The sequence below is a fragment of the Podarcis raffonei genome, chromosome 1, assembly GCF_027172205.1.
Source record: "Podarcis raffonei isolate rPodRaf1 chromosome 1, rPodRaf1.pri, whole genome shotgun sequence".
Classification (NCBI taxonomy): Eukaryota; Metazoa; Chordata; class Lepidosauria; order Squamata; family Lacertidae; genus Podarcis; species Podarcis raffonei.
The window spans coordinates 23,327,565-23,340,036 of NC_070602.1; the positions used below are offsets into that span (position 1 = coordinate 23,327,565).

A 12,472-nucleotide genomic window follows, 5' to 3' on the forward strand; every position below is an offset into this window, starting at 1 on the left:
CAATAGTTCTGAGAAGAAAAATGTGATGTCATAGTAGCACACGCATGCTTGTGTGTTTGGGGAGCTTTTCTTTTGGAACAACAGTCCTTCAAATACATTTTTTATTTTTCATTTTTCTGTAAGCCTCAGAAAGCCTTGAGGCTTATTTCAAGCCTGAGACAGTGGCCTTTAAATGAAGTACTTTGGTTGGTTGACATGTTTCAAATGGTGCTCAAGGTGGCCAAAAGCAATGAAATGCAAATAAAATAAAGCACAATAATATGCAAAGTGAAAACATTAAACAAGGAAGATAAAATACACCAGTAAAATGGCACCTATTTTGCAGCGGCCTAGACTACATTATGAGTCAAAGGCCTGCCGGAATAATTCCATCTGCAGTGGGACTAGACCAGCTCCCCATTGCGTGAAATTCCAAAGCATGGCATCCAGACAAGACCTAATATGTCCCAAGTCAGTCCTGAGTTACTCTGTGACTCATACAGACTCTGCCTCCCATCTGTTTGAGTTGGAATTGCATAATTGGCCTTGTTTAAGCCTGGCTACAAGGGGTGTGGGTGGCGCTGTGGTCTAAACCACAGAGCCTAGGGCTTGCTGATCAGAAGGTCACTGATCAGAAGGTCGGCGGTTTGAATCCCTGTTGTTCAGTCCCTGCTCCTGCCCACCTAGCAGTTCAAAAGCATGAAGTGCAAGTACAGTGGTACCTCGGGTTACATATGCTTCAGGTTAAATACGCTTCAGGTTACAGACTCTGCTAACCCAGAAATATTACCTCGGGTTAAGAACTTTACTTCAGGATGAGAACATAAATCATGCAGCGGCGGCGCAGTGACAGCAGGAGGCCCCATTAACTAAAGTGGTGCTTCAAGTTAAGAACAGTTTCAGGTTAAGAACAGACCTCCAGAACGAATTAAGTTCTTAACCTGAGGTACCACTGTAGATAAATAGGTACCGCTCCGGCGGGAAGGTAAATAGTGTTTCCCTGTGCTGCTCTGGTTCGCCAGAAGCGACTTAGTCATGCTGGCCACGTGACCCAGAAGCCGTACGCCAGCTCCCTCGGCCAGTAAAGTGAGATGAGGGCCGCAACCCCAGAGTTGTCCGTCACTGGACCTAACAGTCAGGGGTCCCTTTACCTTTTTAAGCCTGGCTACTCTTTTGAACCCTCCTATTCCCAAGCTTTTTTGGCATACCTGGGCAGCTAGATGTTCCTCAGCCCTGGTTTGAGTTTCACCTGAATAGAACCAGGGTGATGCCGTTGAGTTAAATTGTCTTTCTCCCTCTCTTCCACACTTTGATCAGAAGGGGTTCCAACTTTAATACCAGAACCCCACTTTTTGCATTGTATGCAGCGCCACCTTGGATGGTCCCATAATATTTGGGGTTGGTGGGCGGGTGGGAGAGAAAGTAAGAGGTGGTTTGTCATCAGAAGGATAGGCCTGACAAGTACAGTATGGTGTTGTTTTGTTTTGTTGTAAGGCACTGTTACTACAGTGGAAAGTACGTTAAGTAAATGTCCCTGTGGTACATCATGAATGGCCCTTGGGATCCCGGCTGTCACTTTTTCACTTATTTCTATCATGCTGATGATAGTAAATAGCACTTATTTAAAAACCTTCGTATGGAAGCAGTTTTTTATATATCAGCCACATTATTTTACAGCAATGGGTAGGGGGAAACACAATTGTGTGTGTGCATGTAGATGTTGTTTGGTTATTAAAGTACAAGTGAGCAGGAAAGGGGAGATATATAGGGAATTTATAAATCAGCATCTTTACTGCTTCTGTGAAAATTGAGGTAGCTCAGAGCAGTATGAATGATATCAGGCAAAATTTGAGAGAGGGAGAGAAAATGCCTGAAAGTGTCAATGGAAACAAATTGCATGCAGTCCCTCATCATTAATAACTCATTGAGAGACATACTTGAGTGCCCGTCTGAGCCTAATCATAAGGCATTTTGCTCTGTAGCCTGGGCTGCAATTTACTTAAACGTTGGCTTTAAAATTACCAAATGCTTTTATGAGGTCCTTGATGTTTTTATGCAATTATTGGAAGGGGTTCATCAAACTTTTCAGATTTTCCTTTATTCTTCCTCTGCTGGTTCCCAGCAGATCGAAGTGCTAATATATGCCTTCACACCTTTGGTTAAAATAATCTTTACTTACTGGGCTGGGATCCAGACAGCTACTTTAAGAATCCCCAAAGGCTTGCATGTGCTCCTCAGATTCCCCACCCCCGCCTTTGAACACTTCCCCATCCCATATTGCTAACAGTTTATGAAACTGTCCCTCGGTTTCAAAAGCGGTTGCTATAGTAGAGAGAGGGGTTGCTCTCTTAGAAATAAAAGTGCAACTTTCCCCTGAGTATATGGAACTAGTTGCCTGATTCTTTGCCCCAACCTGGAGCTGATATAGGGGAATATTTTTTGGGGGGGGAGTCAAATTGTGTGACTGGACCTTGTTGAGCACACATGACAGTTTAGTTGAATCCCACCCATTGTGTTTTTAAAGGGTCTCAAAGTTCATGTTATCCTTAGTGCATGTTGTCTGAATTCTCCTGTTCCGGGGCCATGTTGTTGTTTTTTTAAAAAAATATGTTCAAGGATCGTAATAATAACATAATAGTTTATTATTTATGGCTGGGTTTCCCCAGTCACTGTGGGCGGCTCCCAACAGAATATTAAAAACACGATAAAACATCAAACATTAAAAACCTCCCTCAACTGGGTTGCTCACTTATGGCTTATGTGTGTGGTACGGAAGCTGTACTACCCAGGACAGGATGGGGTTGTGCAGAGTTGTTAAGGCAGCAGAGAGCATTGTTGGCTGCCCACTTCCCACCTTAGAGCAGATTTATGCCACAAGGTGCCATAGGAAGGCACTGAACATAGTAAAAGATCCATCGCATCCTGGTCACTGTCTCTTCGAGCTCCTGCCGTCGGGACGGAGATACAGGATGATGAAGACAAGAACGAGCCGTCTTAAGAACAGCTTCTTCTCCAGAGCGATCTCGGCCCTGAATGGGAAGCCTGGACTTTGAAAGTCATCTAATCTTCCTTGCTGTACTATACTGTATTGTTTTAATTAGTGTTTTTATGGAGCAGTCAAGTAATTTCGTTGTCCCCGAGAGGGGGCAATGACAATAAAGATATTACTATTATTATTATTATTATTATTATTATTATTATTATTATTCAGATGTCTTCTAAAAATCAGGTAGTTGTTTATTTCTTGACATCTGATGGGAGGGCGTTCCACAGGGCGGGCGCCACTACCAAGAAGCCCCTCTTCCTGGTTCCCTGTAACCTCGCAGTGAGGGAATCGGCAGAAGGCCCTTGGAGCTGGACCTCAGTGTCCAGGCTGAATGATGGGGGTGGGGACACTCATAGAGATAGAAATAGCGTGGATAGAGATGGGAGAGGTTTGAAGGTTGTTTTCTTTCATATGGAAACAACCCAGCACTATTTTTCTAGAAAAAGAGGTGCTGGAACTCACCATGAACGCCTCCCTTGTTCTCTTCTAATGGCTAGAAATCAGTGCTAGAACTGATTTCTAGCGAGTTCCAGCTGAGAAAAAGCCCTGAAACAACCCGTGTAACCTCATGATTGTCCCACATCAGAGCTAAGCCCAAGTTTCCCTTTGTTCCTTTCCCACCCTACCCTTTGTACCCTTGGATTCACAAAAGCTGGCATCTCAAGAGAATTAATGAAGATCGGAATATATATACCGTATTTTTTGCACCATAACACTCACTTTTTTCCTCCTAGAAAGTAAGGGGAAATGTCTGTGTGTTTTATGGAGGGAATGCCTACGGGTGGCATGCCTATGGATTTTCCTCCTCTAAAAACTATGTGCGTGTTATGGTTGGGTGCGTGTTATAGAGCGAAAAATACGGTAATTGAGAGAGAAAATCTTTGCTTGAGGTAGTTTCCTTGGGGAACTTAGCCATAACTATCAATGGAGAGAATATTAATTAGGGAGGACCACTCATTCGTCTCTCTCCTTCCTCCTCACAGCTGAAGTATACATAGGAATTGGAAAGCCTGCAGAAGCCACAGCATGTACTCAGGAAGCTGCTAACCTCTTTCCAATGTCTCACAACGTTCTGTACATGAGAGGTCAAGTGGCAGAACTTCGGGGAAATATTGATGAAGCCAAACGCTGGTATGAAGAGGCCTTATCTATTAGCCCAACGCATGTTAAAAGTATGCAGAGATTGGTAAGTCCTGTTTATACCACAGAATGCACGCAAAGTGCTTGAACACTGGAAAAGGCTTTGCATATGTCAAGTGCTTTGTGATTAATATTATTATTGCGCCCCAATTATACAAACAGTTGGATAATTAGAAATTTGTTGAGCAGTCTGCAATGATGTTCCGTAAGTTCAGTTAATGTGGGGCCTTAGGGCATTGGTCTCAAAACTGTTGTGAGGCTATCTGCGGTGGAAGAAGAGAAAGAGAGGACAGAACCACATTGGTAAAAATAATAAACAAGGAACAAACCACTTCCAGTGCTGCTCCTTGGCAGCCCCCCACCCATGCACAGCACAGTTGCAGCATCAGCCGCATTTAGCTAGTAGAGGGGGGACTTCTCTTGGGGTTGCTAGTTTGACTCGCACAACTTACAGTTGTCAGTGGTGGCCTTTTGCACAGAGGGGCCTTTCCCAGGGCCAGCCGGGGAACCCAGGAGAGGCGAGGTGAGACAGCCAGGAGAGGTGGGTGTCTCCCTTTCAATCACCTTATGTCAAGTCATCCATTTTTGCTCCGTGCTTAGAAAACCCAACAGGAACACAGCTCTCTGCAAGCGCCAAAAGTCCCATGCAACACTAAGCGCAGGGTTCTGCAGGTGACACCTATCAGCTGGTTAGCAACCTCCACAAGCCACATTTGGGCCAGCCATGTGTTGTATCTGCACAAAAGCTCATGTCCATATATATGCTGCCAGATTTTGGGCAGGTGGGTGCAGGCCCATGCAGCGCTTGTGTGAGGCCCGGGCAGGAGTCTTGTTAGAATGAAGTTATAAACTCAAACAAAAAAGCAGCAAGTCCCAGGTGCCCCTGTCAGCTTAGCCCTCTGAGACCCAGGCAAATGTACTCAGCTTTCCCTGCTCTGCGTGGCCCTGGGTGGGTGTGGCTTGACTAAGCCCAAACCACCATGCCTGCCTTGGTGAGCCTAATTAGGCTGTGGGCTGTAGGTTCTGCACCGATGTTAGCGTAGCTTTGATTGTTCTCCCAGATTGCAGTACAACACTGGACCTGCTGACATGCTCATTTTGATTTTGTTCACAGTATGAATTACTTATAAGGCATTTAACTGCTGCATAAGGCATTTCGCTGCATCTGATTTTCGTACAACTTAACTCAATATTTTTACCTCTTTCCTATTCATGTCTTCTGCTTCATGTGGATGGAAATTAGTATTGATTTCAAATTTCTTTTTCAGTTCTTCAAGTGGTTGCAAGTTTTGTAATAAGTTTTCTTTCTAAATGCTGTGTGTGTGTTTCACATTTATTAACAGAGGAAGGGGAGTCTGAAATATTTGGGCACAACAGTGAAATTCCCTTGGTTTTCCTCTACATTTTCTCACTAATAAATGTGATACCTTATATAGTTTCAAACATGTGGATGGTGCCAAAAATCACACAACATCCCAATATATAATATACAATTCAAGACAAAGATATAAGACACCCAATGCAAATATGTTTCCAACAATACGGGATGTCCTACAATATAGATCTTTTGGAAGACTGTCTTATTTAAAAGGGGGGGCAGCAAGACTTTTGATATTATTTTCCAAGGCGGCTAGAATGCTAATCTTTCAAAACTGGGGGGGACCCCAACCACCAGTGATACAAAGAAATAAATGTAATAACTTAGGAGAAGGCACCCCAGGATGGCAAGGTATTCATGCTCTCTCTGCCTCATTCCACAACAACACAGTCCAAGTCTATTGGAGGGGGTGTGTGTCTTGTTTTATTTGTCTTATTTGTTAAAACCAGCCAGGAGGGACTAAAGAATGCCATGTCTAGTTTGGCATTAGCGAACGGTTCATAGTGGTACAGAAGTTATAGGCCCAAGTTTGGGAATCTCCTTTCGGCCAGCAGGAATGGTATCTTTGATCTGTTCCATTAGAATTGTATTGCAGAGTAGCCTTTTCAGTGTAGCTTTGCTGTGCAAAAAAACCCAAAAAACAAAACCCCACTGTCCCATTTTAACATAGCTGTTCAAAGTACCTCTGCTGCAAATAGATCTCAGTGGAAAAGTTATAATCCCTTCCTTGTACCCAACGTTTTTATTCAAAAGTAGGAGCTTGTTTCTGCCTAGGCCCCTATGAATTATTCAGAGAGGCTTTTCCTCCCTGCATCCCGAAAAATGGAACACAGAACAGGGGAAGGTTTCTTTTTCTTTTCTTTTTTGGTTCTCCGGCTGTTCGAGATAATTAAGCACATTGGCAAGTGCTAAAAGGTACCTTGTAAAGCACGTGGGCGGTGGACAGAAAGCAGCACACTTATGTTAAAATAAAAGCCATACATTAAAATCCCCTGCCTTGCCCACTTGAATTCAACTTGAAAGAAGCAGTTTCTATTATATTTCCAGTAAAGACTCCTCTGAACGCCATAGAGGCTCTTGTCCTCAGCTGACAGAAAATGGGCTAGGATAACTTCCCTTAATTCTGGGGAGAAGCCTCCTCCCCCCCTTTCCATAACAAACGTTACACAAATTTCCAAGATTTAGACAAGAGTGTGGCCCTCTTCCCCACCCTCCCCATGTCCTTTTGCCTTTTTTCCCCTTTATGTTTTCCCCCTTTACATTTTGGGCCCCTGCCAATTATAGCAGGCTGGGTCCTACGCTGCCCGAAAAACGTACGCGTTTTCAGTGTCAAGTGTTTACTTAATATATGCAAGTGAGCAGTCACAGTTTGCATTTGCTAAGGGCTAGCGTCTGTAAAATGGGAATAACAAGTCTTCATAGTAATAACAGAACGAGTAAGAGATCAGTGGCATAAGGTTTATGTACACACTTCCCAAAATTTTGAAGAGAGGATTTTTTGACTGTGTTTCTAGTTTCCTATAGCTAAGTTTTCTTTGGGTGGATGCTGGTATTATTTGTGTCTCTGCTAGGACTTTTGTAAGAATTCACTTTTATCAGTAATTTTGTACTGCTTTTATGGTGGATTATATTTTATTGTATACATTGCTGTACGCCGCCTTGTTGTGTGAACCGGCATTTACTTAAGTCTGAACAAACTCACCCAGTTCTGCTCCATTATTATGCTAACTTGAGTTAGATTCTGCTCGAAGAGCCCATTTCTCCAGAAGAAAAACATTTAATTACAGTATATTTTTTTATGTTGCGATTCCTTGGTGCTCCAGCTGAGCATCTATGCATACATAGTGAGCCCGCCTTTCCCGATATTGGCTCAAGGGGGTCAGGAGGAAACCCGGAACAGCATAGAGGAGCAAGAGAGTGGCCAGTGGTCAGAATATCTTGTTTGATATTCTTCTTTCTGTTGGCAGAATGGATAATTCCATTAAGTATTTATTTTTTAAAAATCTACTGGAAAATGGTACTGAAACAAAGTTTCCGTCTCGTAATGAAACAGTTTTTATAGGGGTCCTTTGAAGATGAAATGGCAGGTGGCAGGTTTATGTGAGCTTTCCATTTTATTGTCTCCTTTGTGTGTTAGCGTTGGAAAAGATACTCTTTTCCATTGCTTATCAGTTAAACAGAAGCACTTCTATGATTTGGAAAATATAAATTAATGGCAGTGTTCAAGCTAGAGCTGTGGCAACGACTTGTGTATCTAATTGCATTGAACTAAGTAGATTGTTTCTATCCAAACTTATGATGTCATTGCGATTTGCTCATCTTGTATCTGGTTAAAGTGCTAGTGTTGAACTTCACTGGCCTAACAAGGTGCATTCTTAAAAAGAGTTATATAGCGTGTTTTATTTAATGTTTTGTCAAATTGTGCGTATCACAGAACAGTGTTCTGTCGTGAGGGTCAAGCCAAGCTCATCATTTAAAATAATAATGATGTACAAGGTGTAGCGCCCCCCCCCCGATTTACTAGGACAAATGACACAGGATGCTAAAAGTGTACTTAGTAACTACTTCAAACTTTTTCCTAAGACTCATAGCCAGGGGGAGCACTCATTGAGATCACAGCTTGGGAATGAACACTTAAATTCTCCATGCACACTGCTGTCCTGGTGAAACTGCTATTAAATTGCTTTAAAGACTTCATGTAGTTATTAATAACACCTTTAGCCTGACATATAGTTTTGCCTTAAAAGGATGGGCAGAGAATTCTTGAGGATGCAAGAAACATAGCCTATTTCACAGAATTCAAGGAGATCCTGAATGTCTGCATTTCAGCCTACTGGTACAGCAACATACTAATTTTGTATCAGCTTGCCAATTTTTTTGGTAATGTATCAGTATCAATATTTGCCTAGTATATAGGCCAATTTAACTGGTGTTCCATGATTTCTGAACCAGACATAATTATTAGTCATGATTTAATTGGCTGGCTGATTAATCAGTTGATTTACTAAAATTCTTAGTTGGATCATGTATAGATCATGTATAGAAACTGAAATGATCATGTATAGATCATGTATAGATCATGTATAGAAACTGAAATGATCATGTATAGATCATGTATAGATCATGTATAGAAACTGAAATGATCCAACTAAGAATTTTAGTAAATCAACTGATTAATCAGCTAGCCAATTAAATCATGACTAATGCTCAGTAGCAGTGCTGTTTCCTGAATATTAACTGATGGTAACTTCATTTTGACTAAGTATAGCATGGGTTGTTGGTTTTAGAAGAAGAACGTGCATCTTAAAAAAATATATATAAGGAAGCTTGATAATGTGTTTATAGTGTCTGCTCAGTCAGATAATACACTGTATTACCTTTTAATTTGGTGAGTGGCTCTCCTATTCAAGGCTTCTTAAAACAATTTAATGTTATAACATTAATTAAGAACTGATTATCAGTTTTGCTGCAAAATTGGCCATGAAGATGTGACGTTGAATGTGATTAAATTATATTCCGTTACCCCCCATGATCCTTAAGGACTGGGTGAGCTGCAGGCAATTCAATGAAAGTAGTAATTTTCTTTGCTGCTTGCCTATATCTTTTTTCTCTCTCTGATCTTTGTCACTGTTTAGTTCTACAGTTGTAATATTTGCATAGCCTTGTGAGATGCTATACTTAAATCCAGCATGCTGTTTTCCTTGCACTGAGCCGCTACACCAGAATGCAGCAGAATAGTTATCGTGTTTACTCACTTTGTCAAATGTTAAGGCCTTTATCTGGACACTTGGTCCTGTTTAAATAAAAGGAGTGGGGAGAAGAAACAGGGCCTTTTCAATGGTGGCTCCTCTTGGTTAAACCTGTTTAACCAGGCAAGTTCCCTGGTGAATGTCAGAAGGTTCCCAAAGACCTTCCTCTCTAGGAGTGCCCCTTGGGTGAGTGATTCTGGCTCTTTGCTTCTCGTTAGTTTTAGATTTTTAGTGCTTAGCGATTATCAATTAAGCTGTCTAAAAGAAAAACTTGGCCAATAAATAATTCCATGTGTAATAATGAACTTGTTCTCCAAGTGTGGATCCTTATGTAGCCAAACTGGCAGGTATCAGCACATCCTGGGAAGCCCTAGCATTTTGAAGTATGAAAAATCTTCAGACCAAAATAAACCAGTAAGGATTGAGCATACTCAATGGCCACAGAATGCAGAGTAGTGTCTAGGGGTGGAAAACCGAGAGGGGAGATTTCGGTGGAGCATCCTAGGGTGCTCCAGGATGGCTGCCTGGAAGGAACACTGAACAGGAGCACTGCACACTGCAATATTTTGACTTCGGTCTTCCATGATCTGCTTCCACCTCTCCACCCGCTTTTCCCCTGTGTTGAGCAAGAAGGTCTGAAGAGGGATTCTGAGTGCGTTTGGCTGGATCCCCATGCCCTATCTTCTGCTTACCCATAGTTTATATTGTGGCATTATTTCAAAAAGCAAGGCTTTTAGGGAAGCATCCGGATTATACATATTGAGACCCTGACATTGTCTTTGGGAATATAGCTCTGTGGCATTGTTTGGGGCTTTTGCTTAGGAAATTGGATGGAGAAGTTACGCTGACAAGGATTCGGCATGCTAAAAGGAAGCTTCCATGCCCCAAAGCCACATTTCCTCGCATAAAGCATTTGACCTGGAAGAAAGGGTCTTTTATAGCACTTAATGGTCAGGTTTTAAAAGGGGAGCAAAGCAGACCATTAGCAAACCACCAACCTTGAAAGAGCGCAGAGACAAAAGGCCCTGTTAGCGTTACAAGGGAGCTAAAAGCTTAAGCATCATGCAGTCCTCTTTGGGAGATGCTAGAAAGCATCATGCACAGGAAGCCCAGGAGCTGTGCGCACATTTCTTTACACTTTTGCTTTGGATAAAAATGTGTTTTACATGTAGCTAGTTAATAATGGAGTGAGAACCCCAAGTATATATTCTTTACCCAGGGCTTGACTTTTCAAGGGAGTCGCTCTTGCTTCTCCTCCTGCCATCTGAGGTGAGGCAAGTGGTAAGAGGGGAGAAGGCCGCTGGCCATGATGGCTGTCAGTGGTTTCCGCTGTCTGAGGCAGTGTGCCCCTGAATACCCATCGCCATGGGTGGAGCCAGGATTTTTGTTGGCGGGAGCAGGCCTTTTGTTGAGGGGGCAGAACCTCAAGTTTGCTATGTATTTTTATTGGTTTTTATTGATTGGGGGGGCAGCTGCCCCTCCTTGGCTATGCCCATGCCCATTGCTAAAGATCGCAAGTAGGGAAAGCTCTGTCGCAGCCAGGTACTTCTTGCAGGTTCCCCATACGCATCTGATTGGCCACTGTGAGAACAGAATCCTGGACTAGATGTTCCCTTCTTATTTCTTACAGTCTTTGTTGTTGTGGCATCCAGTTTGTGGAGCTCTCTCCCAAGGAGTCTCTCACTCTGAGAAGAGAGGAATAGAAGAGGGAGGGAAGGAAGGAAGGAAGGAAGGAAGGAAGGAAGGAAGGAAGGAACTTCCAATTTCCATCTGTCAGTTACATACAAAAAAATTATTCAAAATATTCTCTCTAGGCTGACATCCAGCTGTTCTACCTTCTGGTAGTAGTAGTAGTAGTAATAGTAGTAGTAGTAGCAGCAGCAGCAGTAATTATTATAATTTATACCCCACCCATCTGGCTGGGTTTCCCCAGCCACTCGGGGTGGCTCCCAACAGAATATTAAAAACACAATGAAACATCAGCCATTAAAAACTTCCCTAAACAGGGCTGCCTTCAGATACTTTCCCATTCTTCAGACCTAAACATCTCAAGTTCATTCATTTTCGTTTCCCAGGCTGTGACTTCTCCCACTGGGTCATCTTTGGATTTGGAGTACCAACTTTCATTTTTTTAAAAGTAGTATTTTAGGTTTTGTGGTTGTGAAAGCATGATGGCCTTGAAGCTGAACCATTAGCACAAACTAATACTTTGAAATATTAACTTTTTGAAAGCATCATTCAGCTTGGCTTCTTCTTTTTAAGCAGTAGAAGAAGAAATAGGGGAAGTACCTGTCAGTTGAGCTGACAGTTGGTGCCCATGTGTAATTATCTTGACCCAAAATACAAAAATGCATGGAAAAGAAAGAAAGTGCCTCCTCGCATCACTCACATTTATGTGTAACTCATTTCTTGGAAATCTTTGCAGTTATTTAGCTGCTGTACAAAGAATCTTAGCAGTGAAAATCTTGGCAAAATGTCTGTTCAGAATGGCAGAAAGCACAATTATTGGAAGAGAGGGGAAGTTTTGGTGCAGGTGGGTAGCATGTGAGAGATATGGATTCATTATTCCTATGTGCCCACTAAGTTCCCTGGGGTGACCCTGGGCAAAGTTGCTCAGCCTAGCTCACCTGAGAGTGCTTGTGATGCTCTTTGTACACTGAAGTTGGATATAGGATAACAATAACAAGGTAGATTGTGTGTGGCTTCTGAATAGCCTCTATGCATTTTCATTATTGAAACCAGAAAAGTACCGTATTTTTCGCCCTATAGGACGCACCGGCCCATAGGACGCACCTAGATTTTGGGGGGTGAAATAAAGGGAAAAAATTATTTTTCCCCCCCAGGCGCGGGGCTGGGGCGAGGGAAGCTCGGGCTTCCCCCAGCCCCCAGAACGGGACCCAGAGCCGTGCCGAAGCTGCATGCAGCTTTGGCATCGCTCTGGGAGCTTGCGGCGCTGGAGGAGGGGCTTCCCTCTCCCCCAGCCCCCAGAACGGGACCCAGAGTGATGCTGAAGCTGCGTGCAGCTTTGGCATTGCTCTGGCAGCTTGCGGGGCTGGAGGAGGGGAAAGCCCTCCGCCAGCCTTCTAACCAAGTCAGGGGACAGCGGGAAAGGCGCGCTGCGCCTCCCGCTGTCCCCCGAATTTGCGGGGCTGGCGATGGGCAGGAGCAGGCTTCTCCCCC

The 12,472-nt window shown here is 43.1% G+C and overlaps 1 protein-coding gene across 4 annotated transcripts in view; it reads left to right on the forward strand.

The window, feature by feature from the left end:
- The window catches only part of TTC7B (tetratricopeptide repeat domain 7B), a 109,799-nt gene that overhangs the window by 88,704 nt on the left and 8,623 nt on the right, over positions 1-12,472 (forward strand). For all 4 annotated transcript variants that reach the window (XM_053376963.1, XM_053376982.1, XM_053376973.1 and 1 more), the window contains one exon: positions 4,009-4,211. In XM_053376963.1, the coding sequence (XP_053232938.1) occupies positions 4,009-4,211 (203 nt within the window). The remainder of the gene's footprint in view (positions 1-4,008; positions 4,212-12,472) is intronic.